Source organism: Danio rerio, chromosome 18 (assembly GCF_049306965.1).
Source record: "Danio rerio strain Tuebingen ecotype United States chromosome 18, GRCz12tu, whole genome shotgun sequence".
In the NCBI taxonomy this organism is placed as follows: domain Eukaryota; kingdom Metazoa; phylum Chordata; class Actinopteri; order Cypriniformes; family Danionidae; genus Danio; species Danio rerio.
Window position 1 is genome coordinate 46,869,979 of NC_133193.1, and position 22,387 is coordinate 46,892,365.

Genomic DNA, 22,387 nt, shown 5'->3' on the forward strand with positions numbered 1-22,387 from the left:
GTGAGTCAGCTCTCAGTCTCTGTGTCTCTGCTTTCTCTTTAATCATCGGCCTCTCCAGGTGCGCCCGTCGAGAGCATGTGGGCGACTCGCATTGCATTTCATTTCAATTGTTTCTGTTTGCTTTTCTACTGGGTGAACAATATTTACCGAGAAAGAGATGAAGAGAAAGACTGAGGAAAGCTTCCCGGAAATGAGCTGGATAGGGATGGAAGGGTTATTGTCCTTTTGATTTCTGATCCTATTCACTGTGCGCACTGTTTTTATTGGCAACTTACTTGCGAAATAACTAGAATCAGCAGTTTCTTGATGCTTTTACTACTGAATTCTATAAATTAACAGCTGTCCATCAGTACTTTTGATTTTAAATATTAAACAAAAAAAAGTTTAGGCGACCGTGTAGTAGTTTAGATTGCAACTATGTAGTTTATTTATAAGGATAGTGTCTATTTTAAAATATGTTTGCATAATTTTGAAGATTTGGCAACCATCAGGCTGTCATAGTGAGCAGAGCAAATCAATTGACGGTTGACATGCCACCACAAGATGGCGACAAAGTATACAGCTGAACAAATCATTATAAAGCAGGTAAGTGATATTCCAGGTCGATCTCTCTTTTGTATGTTGTAGTACTGTATTTATACCATAGTAATCTAGAAGTGTTTGCTTAGGCTTTTTCAGGGTATTTATTGTGATCTCCCAATCGCAACAGAAAATTTGTGGAAAATCTCTGTAGACTGATGGCGTTTGAGTCACAAGACGCGATCTGAGAGAATCACCGATGAGTCGCCAATGCCTGTGAGATATTTGGCGTGCTAAATATCTGGAGCTGTCAGCGATTCAAATCATGCCATGTGAAATGAGTTTTGACTGAAAATAACATCAGCGATTACCTACAGCCAATAAGAGAGCAGCATTAACTTGTGTGTGTGTGTACCTGCAGGCCAGTGGGAGGCTGTGGGGGAAGTTAAAAGTGCTTATTTTCGGTTTATTTGGACACAAGAAATGGAGGAAAAACTAGTGGAGGTTTGACGGGAGTACCCGTGTATGTTTGACGTTTCGTACAGAAAGTTAAAAAAGAAAGCTGAGGAGAAATTGCCTAATTCCTTTCAAACCCAGGTGAGCAGATATGTAAACTTTCTACCACCTTTAAAGATTTCTTTCTTGTTATGTAGTTAATAACAAAAGATATCCTACGTGTTTTTGGCTGTGTGACGTAGTTTGGACGAATTTGTCGGCGATTCTTCCTTTTGTAAAGTCATGCACGGTGAAACCCCCTGTCGCCAATACATCTTGCAGTGTAAACAAAGCAGCGACAAAACGCTAACCCGGATAGTCAAGCAGTGTGAAAACATCTGACACGACTACTTTGAAAATCCTGCAGTCTGAACTCGGCATAGGGTACTTGGCCAGCGGCCTCAAGCCAATGCACGCCTCCAAGGAGAGATACTGCCATATCACACACATATATATATATTTATATATATATATATATATATATATATATATATATATATATATATATATATATATATATATATATATAAATTTGCCAAACTAATATGATAATACTATACTATAATATACAACTATACTATAATATTTATAAGTGTACTCAAGTAATATTTAAAATTTTAAAATTAAATAAATTGTAAAAATATAACCTTAGTTTTTATTTATTAATAATGTTAATAATTCCTTACACTCATATTGTGTTTTTCTGGACACTCAAAGCCTTACACATTGGGGGAATCTCCTCATCCACCACCACTGTGCAGTATCCACCTGGATAACGCGATGGCAGCCATATTGCGCCAGACCACACATGACACACCAGCTGATTGGTGAAGAGGAAACAGTGGTAAAGCCAATTCTGATATGGACATGATTTGGAGGCCATGATGGACGGACGCTGTGGGCAAGTTTGGCCAGGATTCTGGGTTTAAACCCCTCCTCTATTTCAAAGGACATGCTTGGATTTTTATAGATCAGTCCCCCTCACTGTACTGGGGCAATAGGACTCATATAGGCACCAAGTTGGGCGCCCCCTGCTGGCCTCATTAACACCACTTAGCTTTCAGCAACTTAACTTTCCTATGTGGTCTCACATCCAGGTTCTGACAGGGAGCAGCCTGTTTCAGAGAGCTAGCACTATTATTGGCAAAAAATTAATTCATTTTCTTTTCAGATTAGTCCCTTTACTAGCTAAAAATCTAATAGGTAATTTTTAAAGTCTTTTTTTAAACACGTGTTAAATTAGCACTGCAATAAGTAGGGAATATTTGATCACCTACTACATTTATTTTATAATAATTAAACAGATGGGATTAAAATTATCAACTTATAATACAGAATGAACGTATAACGCTAAGCCTTTTGTTTTATTTTGACTGTTGAATGCTGTAAAATAACTGAAATCATTCAACATAGTGATATGGAACTACAATTTAATTAAGACCTGCCTGGAGCTACTTCAGCCCTGCACTTATCTGAAAATAATTGCACATTTCCTAAAATTAATACTAGTTTTAAAAATATTTAAAAAAAATAAGAAACAAAATGTAACATCAATGTAAAATCATATTTTCAAAACTATAATATCAGCACCATCCACACTATAATAAAGACAAATATGTGTGAGCGTTTGTACACACATTCACACACACACATACACGTATACACACATACACAAACACACATACGTATACACACACACACACACACACACAGCTTCAGTGTTATTACAGGAAGCCCAGATGACTCAGTTTCTCAAAATCACACCATTGCTCAGTTATTTCCCCTGATCTCTCTCTCTCTCACTCTCTCTAATACACACATGACATGCACAAGGCACCGGGCAAATGGAAATAAAATAAGAAACGGCACAATGAACCAAACAAAAAGAAATGACACACACACATACACACACACTGTGAAAAGAAAAACACTCCTCCGCAATCCAGGAAGAGCAGGCCTGTTATTGCCTTTATATTGGCCAGACGCTGTTCGGATGAAGCTCACGAGACCTGTCAGGAACACGCGCTCTGATCGTATTTCATCTCCTAATCAAAATACAGAAATGAGAAAGGACACTTTGCAGAGATGATGTGTTTTTTATGACACTTATGTGAAGATGCACCCATAGACTGGCCAGAAATTAAATATGCGCTGCATTTCACAATCATTTCATAGTACAAATGTTTTAAAGAGAGTGCTAACACTGGAATGGCTGAACACCCACAGAAAAAACAAACAAATAAACTAATTTAATGAATGCTTTTAACAACAGTAAGAAAACAGCATCATATATGTTAACTTCATTTGTGAACAGCTCTATCTAAAGCTAGACTAAAAAATCCTTCCATGGTCTGTTGATTTTCTTGATTCTGATTGGCTGGAAGGTGTGTAAAAAGTAAGGGATAAAGTATGTCCAGGAGGTTGTTATCGCAGAATCAATTCCCACAGGATTACTGGCAGGCCGACGCAAATCATAACACCATTGCATAAAGCTGAAGAGCTTTATTCTGCAAAAACAACCATCCTGGATGTACTTTATCCAGCTTATTACATGACTACTTGCAACAAAACAATAAAATTGGACAAAAACATTGTTCTGAGCCATAACAGTTTATCAATTCTTATATTAACGCAAAGCTTGACCTAAGCAGCTAACTGGCTGAGTGAAGATGATGAAGCATACAATAACCTGCACGTTATTCAGTCACAAGATGGCGTCAAACAGTCAATAATGCAAAGCTGACAGAAACCAAAGCATTTCAATGAAGCTTTTACTAACCTACTTATTAGTCATTCACAAGACAGCATGTTATTCTGTGAAAACAATCATCCTGGATGTACCTTATCCCACTTTTTGCATGACTCCTTGCCAAAAAACATAAACATTAGACACAAAATATTGTTCTGAGCCATCCTTGCAGGCACAGGATGTCAACAAGACATCCTATTGACGTTGTACCCCAACGTACCCCAATGTCGGGGTACGTTGAATTATTTTGGAAATTAAAATCGTGTTGAAAACAAAACCCAATGTCAGGCCAACATCAATGTCCAACATCTAATCTAAAATCAACTAAATTTCAACCTTTATTCAGGTTACACCTTGGCGTTGTGTGGATGTTACCACTATGACGTCTATCAGACGTTGGATTTTGATCACTTTCCAACACAACCTAAAATTAACCAAATATCAACGTATTTTGACGTCAAATTAATGTTGTCCTTTGACGCTGGCTAGACATTGAATTTTGGTCACCTGACGTCATGACGTCAGCAACAATACTTAGGCAGGCTGTGGCGTTGACGAGATGCTCAATTGGTACTAATGGGCCCAAAGTGTGCCAAGAAAATATCCCCCACACCATTACACCACCATTCTCGTTAAACCTTAGAGATAGTTGTGCGTGAAAATCCCAGTAGATCATCAGTTTTTAAAATACTCAGACCAGCCCATCTGGCACCAACAACCATGTCTAAGTCACTTAAGTCACCTTTCTTCCCTATTCTGATGCTCGGTTTGAACTTCAGTAGATCGTCTGTCCAACTGCTAGTTAACGCAAATTTCTAATCAGCAAATCACATGGCAGCAACTCAATACATTTAGGCATGTAGACATGGTCACTCAAATAACCACTCATTACAACCGAGGAATGCAGAACAGCATCTCTGAATGCACAACATGTCCAAACTTTGAGGCGGATGGGCTACAGCAGCAGAGGACCACACTGTGTGCCACTCCTATAAGCTATGAACAGAAAACTGAGGCTACAATTCACACAGGCTCGCCAAAATTGGACAATAGGAGGTTGGAAAAACGTTGCCTGGTCGGACGTGTCTCCATTTCTGCTGTAAAATTCGGATGGTAGGGTCAGAATTTGGCATTAACAACATGAAAGCATGGATCCATCCTGCCTTGTATCAATGATTTAGGCTGGTGGTGGTGTAAAGGTGTGGGAGATATTTTCTTGGCACACTTTGGGCTCATTAGTACCAATTAAGCATTGTGTTAATGCTACAGCCTACCTGAGTATTGTTGCTGAGCATGTCCATCCCTTTATGACCACAGTGTACTCATCTTCTGATGGCTACTACCAGCAGGATAACATGTCATGCCATAAAGTGCCAATCGTCTCAGACTGGTTTCTTGAACATGATAATGTGTTCACTGTACTCAAATGGTTTCGACAGTCACCAGATCTCAAGCCAATAGAGCACCTTTGGGATGTGGTGGAATGGGACATTCACATCATGGATGTGCAGCCAACAAATCTGCAGTAACTGTGTGATGCTATCATGTCAATATGGAGCAAAATCTCTGGGGAATATTTTCAGTACCTTGTTGAATTTATGCCATTAAGGATTAAGAATACTAGTAAGGTGTACTATACAGTATACTGTATATATATATATATATATATATATATATATATATATATATATATATATATATATATATATATATATACACACCGTAAACCTGCATATATTATGTAAAAGCAAACTGTGATGCGATTAATCACGATTATTCATTTGACAGCACATTATAAACACAAATAGATCATTTCTTCTTTAGTCTTTCTTGGGTCACCCTGAAGATGAGAAAAAAACTGCATATTCTAAACATCTGTATTTAAATTATAACCATTTACAGCTAATGGTTTAAAATACATTGATGTGTATTATCTACCATTTTAAGCTTATAAAAGGTGACTTTATCACACATATATTTCTATTGACAACATTGAAATCTTGATTTTAAGCAAATCAATAAATAAACAATCAAGACTAAATAAAGAAACAATTTTTTTATATTTATATATAGTATATTTCATATATTACAAATTTGGTTAATTTGGTTAACATGATCGCCTCACGCCAAGAAGGTCGCTGTTTCAAGCCCCGACTGGGCCAGTTGGCATTTCTGTGTGGAGTTTGCATGTGTTTGCGTGGGTTTCCCTTAGGTGATGCGGTTTCCCCCACAGTCCTAAAACATGCGCTATTGGAGAATTGGGTAAACAAAATTGGCCGTAGTGTATGTGTGTGACAGCAAGAGTGTATGGGTGTTTCCCAGTGATGGGTTGCAGCTGGAAAGGCATCTGCTGCATATGCTGCATAAAAAATGGATAAGTTGGTGGCTTATTCCACTATGACGACCCCAGATTAATAAAGGGACTAAGCCGAAAAGAAAATGAATGACTGAATATTATAAATGTTGTATACTGTATTTATATGTTTATACTATTATTGAACTGCCTTGAATTTTACTACATGAACGCGTAAAAACAGATCCAAAGACCCATGACTTTATTGAGAATTGAACTGCTTTTAAACTTTTCTTCATTTCTTTACGCCAATTTCTTGCTTTGGTTTTGGCAAGAAACTGAGCAGGACATGTTCAGTCAGAATTACAAAACCACACATGGGAATTTGAGCATGAGTGTGTGTTTGTGTGTGTATATTTATGTGTGTGAGTGTGTGCGTGTATACGTGTGTGCTCTAGGGGACCTGTTGACATTCAGGAACTGGTGGCGTTGAGCCTCCCTCCCCCTCAGTCTCTATTCTACTTCCTGTCTGAGTGTGATTGTTGCTCTGTCTCCTCTCAACTGACACACACACACACACACACACACACACACACACAAAAGGACAACTAACAGGAAAACACATACACACTCGCGGGCACACGCATTCTAGGAGCGCGCACAAAAACACAAATACACAAATACACACACACTCAGAAAGGTCAGGGCATTTTGGGGTTGCGGAAAACCTGCAGTTTCATCTTTACTGTGTTTCCAGTTGAAAGGGGGATTCCAGAAGTGTGGCCTTTTCTAGATCAGCGATGGAGTGATGCATAGAAATTAGTCAAATGAATGTGTGTAGTGCTGACCTTAGTTAACAGATTCTGGCCACTCCATGCTTAACTGATCATTTAAATTTTTATTAAATATTTTTAGTATTTTCTGTTTTCAATATAGCATGACATGCATGAGTATTTCAGTGTTTTTTTTTTTTTACTGAAAATTCAGTGACTCAGAAAACATGACGGATATTACATTAGGGAAATCAGTCAGTCAGAATCTGATGTTTTGAGAAATCTCATGGCATTTTATTTTATACAGGCATGTGATCAGCCAACGACAAAAAGAAGAAAGACGAGATATTTGTGTGTGTGTTTGTAAACAATAAATAATATTCTTTATATAAATAATTGATATTGGCCACACAATGTGCTTAAATTATTGTTTAATCACTTTAAGTGTTTAGCAGTTTAAAGCCTGGTTTATACTTCTGTGTCAAGTGACCGGCGTAACCCACGGCACATGCAACGCGCGTAGCTGTGCATTTATATTTCTGTGCGCGGTCACTGTTGGTCTGCATTAACACTTCCGAAACGCTAGTTGGCAGTGAGGTGTAAATGTTCCTCTGTGTAGAGTTTCTTCGCTGCTGTTTTGTTTTCTCTGAATGCTTCCTTAATGGACAAGTGGCTCAAACTCGCTCATTTTGAGGCAGGAACCGGCGGACGTGCAACAACTTTAACCATGAGGTCAAAACAAAACTTTCCATCCGGAGCTCCTTCACGAGACTCCACACTTGTAAACAATTGCTTCATCGGGCTCGCGCGGCTCTCCGTCCCGCCCAGACTCGTCAGCGCTACCCAGCTGACCAATCACAGAGCTTGCGCTATGCGTCGTTGCGACGTGTAATTACATTTTTTGAGAGGTGCACATCAGCGACGCCAATGGCCATGGCGTAGGGGCTATGCGTCAACGTGTAGGCTGCGCCTTAGCATATACACGATAAGCTAATCAGCTGATGTTTCTTTGTACTATTTGAATCGTTTACGAAATAAAAAAATCTTACATTTTTATACATTTTTATAACTTTGAATCATGTTTCCAGAGGTCACATTTTCAGCCACATCCACATATATTGTGGGAGCTGAAATAAAACACTTGTGTTTTCCACCAAGGCAACAGGTGTGCTAAAATATAATTCTGGAAACTGACAGTGGGCTGGTTATAGAGGCCATAACAATGAAAGACAGGGTGACGAAAAATGCACAAATGCAAGTCGCTGAACTTTTTTCGCGAACATAAACATGAAAGGATAACCTACCTTTAGCATCTGGCTCCAAAACCGGGGTGAGTGACTCTCTCTGGTCTCCTGTGTCGATGGACACGCTCCGCTCCCTCTTCGCTTTGGTCTTCATCATTCCACCGCCGCCGCCTGTCTGGTTGAGGCTCTTCAGTCCAGGGTTTCCAGGTGAAATCTGGTTGGCTTTAACTCCATGATTTCCAGACACGCTACCCTTTGACCCTTGGATGCCAGCAGGTGCTTGCTGCTGCGCCTGGTTTACATTGGGGAGCTGTGATTGGGCCCCGCTTGTCACTTGCTTGCCATGATTGGATAGTTTATTTTCAGAGTGCATTTGATTGGCTGGTGATGGAGAGGAAACGGCGGGGGTTGGGTTCCGGCAATATGTCGAGTCTGCCTGTCAGTGAGACAGCTGAAAAGAGAAATATGACAGAGTCAGAGTTTGGCTTGAAGATTTATAAGCTACTTCATCTCATATGATAAACATTCACTAGGGCTGAGCGGAATAACATTTAGTAACTAGATGTGTACTTTTTAAAACTGGGTGGTGCTTGCAAGGGTAAAGGTTGCCTGAGTGCTCAGAGGTGTTGTTACAACGTTGCTAGTGTGTTCTTTATGGTTAAAAGTGCATTGCTAGTTGGTTGCAAAGGAGTCACGGGATGGTCACATTTGCCATCCCTCTAAAGGCTGATTTATGTTTCTGCATCAAGCAATCGTCGTGACCCAATATCGCATACCTATTTATTTCTGCGTGCTGTTTTTGTTGCTCTGCAATAACACTTCCTAAATGCTAATGGCAGTGACGTGTTTATGTTCCTCTGTGTCGAGTTTCTTCCCAGGTATTTTGTTTTTCTGAATGCTACCTTAATGTACAAGTAGCTAAAACTCGCTCACACAGAGGCAGGAACCGGTGGACGTGCGTTAAACTTTATTCATAAGGTAAACACAAAACAAAAGTTTCCATCTGGAGCTCCTACATGGGACTCCACACTTGTAAACACTCGCTCCAAGTTCGCATGGCTCTCATCCATGCCCACACTCGTCAGTGCTACCAAGCAAACCAATCACAGAGCTTGCGCTACGCGTACTTACATTTTTTGAGAGGTGCGCGTCAGTGTCGGCCATGGTGAGGGGTATGCGACCGTGCGAAGGCTTCCCCGTACAATATGTGTGCACTTGATGCAGAGGTAGAAATCAGCCTTAACATCGTGTGCTAACTACACATGTCACAGCATGACAAGCAATTTGGCTGTCTCCACCAATGCTATGCTACATTTAACTATAGCCATTCAGAAAGCATAGAATAGTGCACTGCACTCCCAATGAAACTGGTATGGTTATAATCAATACATTATCACATTAGTATCAACATTATAAAAAGTGCATATGTTTCTGAGTGACTGATGTTGCTGGTTTGTTGAGTCACAGTTCTGACTTTCATTTTCAAACTGTTTGCTAGTTATTTTAAGATCTGAGGTAAACTTAGTCTTTCCGCTTTCAGTATAGAAATAAATGTCACATATGTGGCATCCAAACTCCCTCTGCTAGCATTTAACAATAAAAACGTAGGTGAGGTGATTTGCATTTAGTTTATGCTGTTGTCCTGCCGCGATTTCGTTCATTTGTGTTGATAAAATACTTATACAGCATTTACAATAACTTATATACCTAATGGTCTGACAAATGTTTTTATAGACTATTTGTTGCTATTATAATATTACATGAAAAGGTTTAGACAGTATATTTATTGTTTATTTAGATAAAGGTGATTACTTTTGCATAGTGATGAATTAGTCTTGCTTTATAAATATATTTTTTTACTATCTGAAACATGTATTGTTCACTGATGAGTCCACCTTCACTGTCTTTTCCACATCCGAGAGAGTTACGTTGTGGAGAAGCCTCAAAAGAAGCAGCCTACCCAAACTGTTGCATGCCCGTTGTGTACCATGGGGTGGATCAGTGATGGTCTGGGCTGCAGTAACATGGCATTCCCTAGAACCAATACCTGTGCTCGATGGGTGCATCACTGCAAAGGGCTACCAAACTACTCTGGAGGTCAACGTGCAGCTATTAGTTCAAACATTGTATCCTGAAGGCGGTACCAAGTATCAGCATGATAATGTACCAATACACACAGCAAGACTGATGACAGAGTGGTTTGATGAACATGAAAGTGAAGTTGAACATCTGCCATGGCCTGCACAGTCACCAGACCTAAATATTATTAAGCCACTTTGGGGTGTTTTGGAGGAGCGAATGAGGAAACGTTCTCCTCCACCCTCATTACTTAGTAACCAAACCACTATTCTGCAAGAAGAATGGTTTAAAAAAGGACCTCCTATACCGATTATACCATAATAATGAATTATTGTGGTCTAAAACCAGGCATTTCAGTCACATTCTCCAACCCCTGTATATCTACATCACCTGACAAGTCTTGTCGCCTATCCAAGTTTTAGGAACAATAAATGATAACTTGACTTCTAGTCGATCATTTGGTATGAGAAGTGGCTTATATAAAAGACAAAGACCTCTAGATAACGCTTATCTTACCAAACTAAAATATGATCATGCCTTCATTTTTAATTATTTAATTAGGACAGTAAGGTCTGACTTTGCTTAGACAAAAGTCTTGTCACTTAATAGAAATAATGTTCAATAACACTGCGACGTACAAGACGAAGAACACAAAAACAAAATTTTGTTGGGGGAGAGAGAAGCCGCAGCGTGTGCACGCGCAGCCATCTTGAAAGATGATTTGGCTGTTTCCCAGTGCTGTGTTGCAGCTGGAAGGGCATCCACAAACATATTCTGGATAAGTTGGTGGTTCACTGTGGTGACCCCTGATTAATAAATCGACTGAGCGAAAATGAATGAATGAATGTTCGCTGAGATACCATCTAGCTGCAAGCTCATTTCTAAACTTTAACAACAACATGTCCTTTAAATTTCTTACTTGTGATTTTGGTAACAACATTAACAACCATTACATACATCACTGAGATAGTTCACTTAAAAAAATAAACACAAACACATCCTGAACTTTGAGTTGTGACAAGCAGGACTTGACAGAATTCAACACTCTGTTTATTAAAATGTAAATGATCCAGTTTTGCATGTCAGGAGATTGCTGTCTCTTTTGTACGGATGTAACAAATAATTCCAGTCATAATACTCAACTTACAATATGGTATCACAATATTTCAAGCCAAAAAAAAGAAAAAGAAAACAACATTTGCTAGCAATTAGGGTGGTCAACTTGAACAGACTTAAGCCTGGTTCTGTTCCCAGTTAACCGTGCGGTGTTGATACCAAAAAACAAATTCTCATGATTCTGGAGCTGTATAATTAATCACGTTAATTATTAAGCACTATCACTAACTACAGCATATACTGTAAAAGCAAATTTACATGTAAAATCAGACATTCTTCCATTAATAAAACAGTATATTTAATGTAACATATAATAAAATATACCTTATAAGATTCAGTAAGCTGACCTCTGTATAAAACCAACTCTTTATAATAAATCATATTGGGTAACACTTTATGGTCCATTTGAGTATTAGTAGACTGTCTGCTTAATATCTGTTGTTACTGCTCCTTCAGCAGACATTTAACTGACTATAAGAAACTTTGCAAGTACATGTCAACTTACACTAACCCTAACCCCAACCCTAACAATCTACTAATAATCTAATGAGAATAAGTTGGCATGTAGATGCAATGTAACCTAAATTCAACAACCAGGACCATCAAAATAAAGTGTGAGCTCATATTATTTACATTGCCTTGCAAGATTTTATTTTATTTTTTATGGCAATATCTTTAAATAATGATGAAGTATCGTTATAGCCCTACTGATTTGCATTGGATGCTGTGGGTTTGATTTACGCACCTCACTAGGTGGAAGATGCAACAGACGAGTGCATTTCGACGTCTCGTCACTGCACACACACTGATCTGTAACACAAACACAAGACAGAGGTTTAATTAGGTTTACTTAAATATAATCGAGACCACAGACACATAAAAACAACACAATTAGCAATTTGTAGTATAATGACTGAAGAGAAATGAAAACCTATGAAGGAAATAACTTCATTAATAATAATAATAATAATAATAATAATAATAATAATAATAATAATAATAATAATAATAATAAAAATAATAATAATAATAAGAAGAAGAAGAAGAAGAAGAAGAAGGAGAAGAAGAAGGAGAAGAAGAAAAATATTATTAGTATAATTTATTAACAACAACAACAACAACAACAACAATATTATTATAATTATATTAATAATAAAAAAACAATATTAACAACAATAGCAACAACAACAACAATAAAAATAATAAAAACAATAATAACAACAATAATAACAACTATAATATTATTAATAATAATAATAATAATAATAATAATAATAATAATAATAATACTAATAATAATATCCAAATTTCTATAAAATTTGTCAATTTCTTGGCAATTGGAAAAAAAAAATATTATTTTATTTTTATAAGATAAATTATTTAAGAATTAACTAAATTGAAGAGGATTAGGCTAAATTAAATTAATATGTAAGGTATCAGTCCTCCCCGCACATATGTACACAAATATTATGGCAACTATTTTATTATATTGATCTATCTCTCTCTCTCTCTTTATTTATTTATTTATTTATTTATTTTTAGTTATTCTTTTTTGTGCCTCTGTTATTTTTATTAATAGTTGTGTAAGTTGTACAAAAGCGAATGTGTTTGAATATTTAAAAAAAAAAATCTAATAAATCAAGTAACCAAAAAATACAGTGAGGGAAATAATTATTGAACATGTCACCATTTTTCTCAGAAAACATATTTCTAAAGGTACTGTTGACTTCAAATTTGTAGCAACAAAAGCATCCATATATGCAAAGAAAACAATATCAGTTAGTTTACAGATGAAGTTATGTGTAATAAAATAAAATGATGCAGGAAAAAAGTATTGAACACATGAAGAAAGGGAGGAGTAGAAAGGTAGTGAAAGCCCAGACAGCAGCTGAAATCACTCAGTAGTTCTTCAGCAACCCTCTGCCCTACGTCACAGTAAATTGATATATGCTGCTTCAGTCCAACATCTACATTATCAAGATGATGAAAATGAAACCAGGGTGGACATTTCAGCAAGAAAATGAGCCAAAACACAGCCACTCTCAAATGCTTTCAGAGAAAGAAAATCAAGCTGTAGAATGGCCCAGCCAATCACCTGACTTGAATCCAATAGAGAATACAAAATAAAGATCAGATTTGATAGACGAGACTCACAGAACCATCAAGATTTCTACACTCTGTTGAAGTCTGGGAAAAACTCACACCTGAGTAATTCATGTGACTTCATTCTCTATATAAGAGGCGTCTTTCAGCTGCCATCAATAAAGTATTAAATATATTTCAGTAGTTCAGCATTTTCTCCTTGTGTCATTACATTGTTATAACACATAACTCATTTTTCAGATGTTTGTTTTGTTTTATTTTTATGTTTGCATTGTTTGAGTTTTTACCTAAATCTGGTTCTATTTCATGTTAACAGCTCATAGAGAATATTTGTCCCAGAAAAAAAGCATGACATTTTGAATACACCCCCCCCCCCCCCTCCCACCCAACTGTATATACGCAGATGGTCTTATTTTTCAACAAACTACTCTTCTATTCTTTTCCTCATTTCCTACTCCCATTCATTCTTTCATAGTCATTCGTCTGTGCATACAAATGTGTGAAGTGGCAGACACTTTGTGATATTTGCAATATTTACATATATTTGCATCTGCTTCTAATATTTACATAAGACCTAAAAAGGTCTTTGTGGTGTACTTAAAACAACAACTCTAAATTCACTTAGCAAATGGGTGAAAAAATAAGAGGTGTTTACAACAATTTAAATTTACAAAAACGATCTTGTGTACATTTGTAGTCAGTCACTGCTGATTTGTGCAAGTCAAGTTTGTGTAGGGACAACATGAAGGAATTAAGTTAACTTATTTGTTTCTACAAATTTCACTGGATTGATCTTAAAACTATTAAGCTTTGCCCTAAAAAACAAGTATGGTGTTGTTTTAGCTCATATTAAACAAATAGTATGAACAAACAGCAAACATCATTCTTTGAGTCTTCACAGGAAAGCACAACAATTTAAGCAAGTTTTGAGAAAAGCCGTCACAAAAATCAGTCATTTCAGTCTGCAGATATATACCTAAAAAGACAATATGCAGTGTCCTCCTAGCAGGCAAGGGTTGTCAACATGACATCAGATTGACGTACCCCAACACAGTGGGGATGTAACATTTTGTTTGGAAATAAGAATAAATTTGACATCAGAACCCAACGTCATGGCGACGTCAATATCCAACCTAAAATCGACCAAAAATCAACATCTAATGACGTTACAACCGCCCCCCACTTCGTTATTATTGTTCAGTTATTCGTTTGCTGGAAATTAGAACTGAATTTAGAAATAGTTTTAAAACAAATCTTTGCGCCTAAACTACATTAAATATTTAGGCTAATAGATGTACAGTGTAGTGAGTTTCCACCGTTTCCTTAACCATGAAAGTAAAGGAGTAAAGTAAAAGTAAAATAAAGAGAAAGTAAAGAGGCTGAATGGAGGAGGATCGTTCTTTATCCTCACGCAGATGGCTTAACTGTTTTCTTGTTGATTAAGCATTCAGTTTTTACACTTACAAAGTCCGCCATTTAAATAGCAAATGCCCCATGGCACAACGCAACTGAATCCTAAAGGGAATGTGAGATGAGACTGTGATTGGTTTAATGCACGTTATGCTCAAAACACACCCATAACTCATTAAGAGAATAAGCACAACCTTATTAGACCATGAGCCAGGGTGCAGAGCATATTTTTCAGTCCTTAAAATAAGAAAAAAAAATGGATTCCGACATGTCATTAATGCTTTTGCTCCATCACTTTAGACTTTGCGCCTAGATCTTTAAAATAGAGGCCAAAAAGTGTGTTTCACTTCAGGGATTGGACTGATGACTAGGGCTAAACAGAATCTGCAGACATTTTATGCGATTTCTGCGCAGAATATTTAGATTTATGCTGAATGATTTTAGGAGTATCATAACTAAAACCTTAATATATGAAATAAATAGTTATATAATTTTTCACTTTTATTTAATGTTTACAATGCAAATCCAATTAGATCCACTTTGTTTGGTAAACAAAGCAAGACTCTGGTCTTGTAAATTCTTGTTTTGGTGGCAGAGGTCGGACACTAGCTCAGTCTCATCCTGTTTCTGTCATTGTGTGTCTCTATGTGTGCGCGCGCCGTCGTGGGTTTACGCAGAGTGTGCGCACTCACGCTTGATGCGGCCGCGCGGTCTTTGCATGGCGCTCTTGTACTCGTGTTTGTGTTTTCGTCTGTCTGCAGTGTGGTGTTTCATTCCCAGCGTCTCAATCCAGTTGGTTTCGGTTTTGGTTGGCGCTGGGATGAAGCATGCACGCTGCGTGTGTGGGCGCACGGTGAGTGTTTTCATTCATCGTGTGCTCGTGTCTTGCGTCTGTCAAAGCACGTGGCTCTGTGTTTACATTGTGGTCACGTGCTTTTGTCGTGTGCTTCAGTGTTGTGCTTGTGTTGTCATGAACATGCGGTTAATAAGTTCTCTCCTTGGCCGCATGTTCTTGTTTTGTGTTTCTGTTTTATGTGAGCGCATGGCTTGTGTTGTCTCTCTGTGTCATGCGCTCTCCCGTCTATTGTCTAGTCCCACCCTCCTTGTTAACCCATTATTAGTTAATTGTTGTCACCTGTTTGTATGTTAATTTTCTACAGTTTATAAACCCCTCACGTTTGCTGTCCTGTGCCAGTTCGTCATCATAATTCATCATTCGAAGTCCTGTCATGTTTCCAATCCTGATCCTTGCCAGCCTGCCCAGTCCAGTTTGTTTTTGTATGTATTTGGTTTGTTAATGTTTTCCCCCTCGGGGTAGTTTATTTTGCATTTTATTTTATTTTTATTATTTAATTAATTTCTATTTCACTGCATTTGAGTCCTCGCTCCTTTTTCCACATTTCCCCTCACCAACCCTGACAACTCTCATTTAACATAACTACTGAAAGACAGAAAATACTATTTTACAAACTGTATTGTACACAAATCATATGCATATTTTCATATTAGCCAATAATATTACTGAAATTAATTAAATAACTGAATAAATCTAAATTTACACACATTTACACAAGTAAATAATGATCAATGATGGGCTAAAAATCTGCACGCAGATTCCGTGTGGGCCTACTGATGACTCATCTCACACTAAGAGGCGTGTCTATTTTATTTTCTATTGTTTCAATCAAATTATTTCTGGTGTAGACACTGTCTCTCGCTCGTATACTACTTATAAATGACTAGAAAACGCAAACGCACTATATGCAAAAGACAATTTAAGTAAAAAAAAAAAGAGATAGACAAGTCACTTCTTGTTTCAATGAGGAATTCAAGACAGAAAAGAAACACTGCATTCGTCAAACTGTGTCATGGGCTCTTTGCGATATATTTACAGAGTTTTATCAGAGGGAAAACAGAGCTGAAACGAACTGACCACATTCCAAGAGTTACCGGAGAGACCCAAACAAACACATACGCACACAGAGGCACACACAGACGCAAACACACACCTCATAGATCTCAGCACAGCTGCCAGGGCTGAAATGTGTGAAGGATTGGGTTTCTCTCATGTCAATGAAAGAGAAACTACACACAATACCAGCAGCCACCTGTCTGTGTCTGTAACCTGCAGAGTCAGACCTGTCGTGTGTATGTGTGTGTTGAGGGAGTTCCCGTGCTGTCGTTGCAGGTCTGTCATGAAGGGGAGACATTCTGGAGATGTCACGCATACAGGTCTGAACAGGACACCCTGACACCTGTTGCACAAGACCCATTCACACACACACACAGACAGTGACACCATGCAAATGATTTAAAGAAACAGGCCTTATTTTACATATTCTAAAAATACAAGAGCAAAAAAATGGGTTTGTTGTGCTTGCAGTGCCGCATACTTTGTCAAAATGTAATGCCAATAGTTATAAAATAGTAATTTTGGTAATAAATAAATAAATAAATAATAATATCATTCATTCATTCATTCATTTTCTTTTTGGCTTAGTCCCTTTATTAATCTAGGGTCGACACAGCGGAATGAACCGCCAACTCATCAAAAGTATGTTTCACGCAGCAGATGCCCTTCTGGCTGTCACCTATTACAGGAAAACATCCATACACTCTCATTCACACACACTTTCATACTCTACGGTCAATTTTTAGCATACCCAATTCATCTGTGCCACATGTCTTTGGACTTGTTGCGGAATACCGGAGCACCTGGAGGAAACGCACGTGAACACGAGGAGAACATGCAAACTACACACAGAAACGCCAACTGACCCAGCCGAGGCTCGAACCAGCAATCGTCTTGCTATGAGATGAACATGCTACACACTGCACAACCGCATTGCCAATATAATAATAATAATGATAATAATAATAATAATACAAATACTATTATTATTGCAGGTTTTAATAATAATAATTTTATTATTATTATTAAATAAACAAATAAATATTGTTATTTTATCATTATTATTATTATTATTATTAAATAAACAAACAAATAAATACATTATTATTATCATTATTATTAAATAAACAAATAAATAAATAAAATTATTATTAAATAAACTAAATAATAATAATAATAATTATTATTATTATTATTATTATTATTATTATTATTATAATTATTAAATAAACAAATAAAACAAATAATAATAATTATTATTATAAAATAAATAATAAATAAATAATAATTATTATTATTAAATAATATTGTTGTTATTAGTATTATTTATCCTTCATTTTTCTTCAGCTTAGTCCCTTATTTATCAGGGATCACCACAGCGGAATGAACCGACAACTATTCCGGCATATGTTTTACGCGGCGGATTTCCTTCCAGTCGCAACCCAGTACTGGAAAACACCCATACACTCTTACATTCGCACATTAAGCATAATTAAGTTCATCCAATTCACCTATAGCGCTTGTACTCAAGACACCAAAATGTGTATATTCTGTATTGTATAATAAATAATCTGATGAGTATTTTGAGCTGAACTTTACAGACACATTCTGGCAACACCAATGACGTATCTTACATCTTATAAAAAGAGTAAAATAGGTGCCCTTTAATACTGAACCCCATTTGCTTTAATAATCTTATTAAGCCATCCCACAATTTTAGGATTTATTTTGGTTGATTGTGTTAAAGCTCCTATTTTACATCTTTATTAAAAAAAAACCCACAAAATTAAAATGTAAAATCATCAATAGGCGATTTATTTTACACACACACACACTTCCAGTCAGAAACGAAGCTGACGGGGTCCCACACATATTTCCATCCCGGAGGCATTGAAGCTATTGACCTCAAAAACAAAAGACACATTATTGGTTCTTCTCACACCCCCTCAGCAGCACCTCTGCTCCATCACGCTCTCCGTCTCTCTTTTCCACTTACAAACACCCTCACCTTCCTCCAACAAGACTTATTTACACACTTTCGTCCTCTCAGGCTCAAACAACACACTCTTTCCCTCTTATTCTCTTAGAGGTTTGTCATTTCTGAGCCACAGCGGCACCAAACGGATGCCAAAATAGTTTGATATCTGTATCTTCCGAAGAATTTCCAAGTCATGTTGGTTACACTTTATACAGATACCGATAACGTCAAGCAAGCTATTTGGAAATACATTTGAATTATTAGCCCTCCAGAATTATTAGCCCCCCAGTATATTTTTCCCCAATTTCTGTTTAACGAAGATTTTTTCAACACATTTGTCAACATAGTAGTTTTAAAAACTTTTAAAAAATGTATCTTTGCAATGATCACAACACACAAAATTTGACTGGATATTGTTCAAGATACTAGTATTCAGCTTTAAGTGACATTTAAAGGCTTAAGAAAGTTAGTGTAATTAGGCAAGTCATTGTACAACATATTTTACCTCTTCCCAACAGTAAAACTCATCAACAATCACGAATACATGATTATATGCGGTCATGGCTTTGCAATCCAAAAATGTCATTATAATGGAAGTCAATGGGGCAAAAACAGCCGCCAACACAACGAGAGGGTAGTCAATTTGAACAGTGCACAAGATTAAAATGTTAGCTCATCCATCTCATTTCAGAGACCTTTGTTCCTCTTCAGAAAACAAATCTGTTTTAGATTAAATCTGAGAGCTCCCTCATCCTCCATAGACAGCAATGGTCCCTTTCCAAGTGCAAAAAATACCAAAAAACATCTTTAAAACAGACCATAAGTGAAGTTTATTTATAAACTAATTTCAAGAGGATCACGTGCGTATGATTGCTTGCGGCTGGTCCCGCATTATTCAATTTATGATTCACCAATAATGCGATTCCTAAGTCACTATAAATACCCTAAGTTCCATATCACAGCCATCTTCGTTTTAAAGAAATCCCCCTTTTCCAGCCCTACTTCTCCTTCTTTCCTAGATGGGTGGCACGGTGGCCCAGTGGTTAGCACTGTTGCCTCACAGCAAGAATGTCACTGGTTCTAGTCTTTACCAAGCCAGCCGACGTTACTGTACGGAGTTTACACGTTCTCCCCATGCTCACGTGGGTTTCCCCTGGATTCCCCGGTTTCCTCCCACCGACCAAAAATATGCAGCTTAAGTTAATTGACTAATCCAAATCTGCACCATAGACATGCTCCAAGTAAGAAGTTATCTTCTAAGAGCAATCACTATCTGTTCATTAGCTACTACAGCAGGGGAGTTCTTGAGATCTACCTGAGCTCAAACTCCCTTCTCGCCTTGCAAACAGGAGGGAGCCCCGGGCTCGAGAATAAGCTCAGGGCTCTCTCCCAGGACAGCATGCCAAACAAGCTCTATGATCAATCCTCAGCTTAATGTGAATTCTTGAAAGTTGACTTTAAAGTCAAGTACTCAGTGCTACACCTAGTATCTGAAACGAATGACAAAACACACCCTAAGTAACGCATTTCAGATTCATAAAAATGTAGACAGCGCCCTCTAGTGTAGTTTTCATCTGAAAGGTGCAACAAAACATACCCAGATCAATGTGTTACATTTTGCAAAAACACATATTCCCAATGGATATAGGTTTCAACATTTTATTCATAGATGAAAAGCTCTTAGTAAAGAGACAACTGTACATAAAATAAAATAAAAACATTGTATAGTTTCTTCAGAAAACCTCCATCTGGATTTAAAAAATACGCATTTGGAAAATACATTTTTAAGAGTATATAGAAAGTCTATTGGTGAACATCAAAATCAAGTGTTTAAAGATTTTAAGCTGATATTATGATACTTTGACGCAGTTCAAAAGTTACTTAAAAACCATTTTGAGGGATGTAAACAAAAACAATGGTGCCAGCATTTATCCTGTTTTACATGTTTTATTTTTATAGCTTCTGGGAATCCAAAAAGAGCCAGATACTAATAAATTATTTTATAATAGCTTTTTTTAAAAAGAGTTACGATTGAATAGCCTCGTTACAGTTATGAAATAGTTTGATAACAAGGGAAATGTTTGTGTGCCAATGACATCACCACATTGAAATGGTCTATAGCCAACAGACTATCTGTTGGAGGATTAACAACTTTCTGTGGAGTTTGCCTTGGTAAAATGATTGGTGTCTTCTCTTTTAAAGGTTCCATAAAGTGCTTTAAAATGTGTTTTTTTTTTTTTTTTTGCTTAACCTAAACTCAACTGAAGCACAAAGAGAGGGCGGGACATAGAGCCCCTCCTCTTTTTAAAAAACAAGCCAATAGTGTTTCGTTTTTATCACAGCTCTGCCAGTGAGAGTGGTTGAGCTCAAGTGCATCAAATGAGAAGCGTATTGAAGGGGACGGGGCATGTCAGATTCTAGAGATCATTTGATTGGTCAAGATTTGATGAGAAACTTAAGTATGAGGCGGAAGTGACAAACTACAAGCTTTCGATGTTTACATCGGTTTTATATCTTATAAATGTAATTTTGTCATTGTTTTGTTGTACACTAACAGATAACCTTAAGACTAACATACTGATAACATCTAATAAGCATTTTAATTTCACCGGACCTTTAAACACTTCAGCTCTTTAAGTGAATTCTGATTGGCTGTATTTTTATCATTCATCACCTGTTCAAAAAAAAAAACGATTCCAATGTGTCGTTATAGTTGTGGTGTGGACTTTGCTATCCTTAAAGATATAGAGCTATTCTTAGGTTTTACACTAGTAAACATTACAGTTATCCTGTTATCCTTTGGTGTGAACGGGCCTTTAGCCAGATTGTTATTGTGCAATCATTAAGATGCTAAGAGTGTTTTTGTGCTGTTGCTAGGTATTCTGTGGACATTACACTTGTTTTGGTTGGTATACATTGTTGGGTGGTTGCTATGTTGTTCTGAGGTGTTTTTATGCATTAGTGTGAGGTTACTAAGGTGATCTGAATTGGCTTCTATTTACTGTTGTGTTGTTGCTAAGCTTTTGTGAGTAGTTTTTACACTTTGTACAGTTGTTCTGACTGTTGTTAAGGCACTGGCGTCTGGTTGCTAAGTTATTCTACGAGGTATTATAATGGTGCATACAGTTTTTTGCTTACTTGGGTAAGACAGATTAATTTCCTCCAATTTTTCAAAGGAAATTGAAATCTCTGGACAGTAACTTACACTAGAAAATACCTAACAGTTTCTGTATGTTGTGTTTTCCGTTTATTTACAGTTGTGAACTGCGTTATGGGATGTTGATCTCTGCTCTGTCGACTTTTGATGTTGAAAATTCATGTCTGCAGTTTAACAAAGCGACTTTTACTGACATTTTAGTAGTTTGAAATAATATAATGTTTAAGAAATTGTACATATTAGATAAAAATAAGTCTGTAAAATAACAAATGTACTGGCTGCTTATTATAAGGTTTTTTTATGGATTCAATCTTTGGCCATATATACTTGTAAAATAAAAGAAAGTTTGTAAAAAAAACAAAACAAAAAAACTTTTAAAAGTATACAGCAAAAAATCTAATAAATAAATACAAATCTCCAAAAAAAATAAAATTAAAATTAAAAAAGCAAAACGAAAATTTATTTTTGAGAAATGAAAGTGAAATTTGCTAACAAAAATAGAACTGCAAAAATCAAAATCAAGCAGTGCAAAAAATAAAACTAAATAGTTTTTAATATA

The 22,387-nt window shown here is 36.8% G+C and overlaps 1 protein-coding gene across 4 annotated transcripts in view; it reads right to left on the reverse strand.

Moving 5' to 3' along the window:
- Window positions 1-22,387, reverse strand: part of bcl9l (bcl9 like) — a 96,890-nt gene that overhangs the window by 14,179 nt on the left and 60,324 nt on the right. For all 4 annotated transcript variants that reach the window (XM_073929043.1, XM_005159239.6, XM_005159238.6 and 1 more), the window contains 2 exon segments: window positions 12,014-12,078; window positions 8,134-8,524 (listed from right to left, as the gene is read on the reverse strand). In XM_073929043.1, coding sequence (XP_073785144.1) covers window positions 8,134-8,446 — 313 coding nt within the window. In that variant the 5' untranslated portion in view covers window positions 8,447-8,524; window positions 12,014-12,078.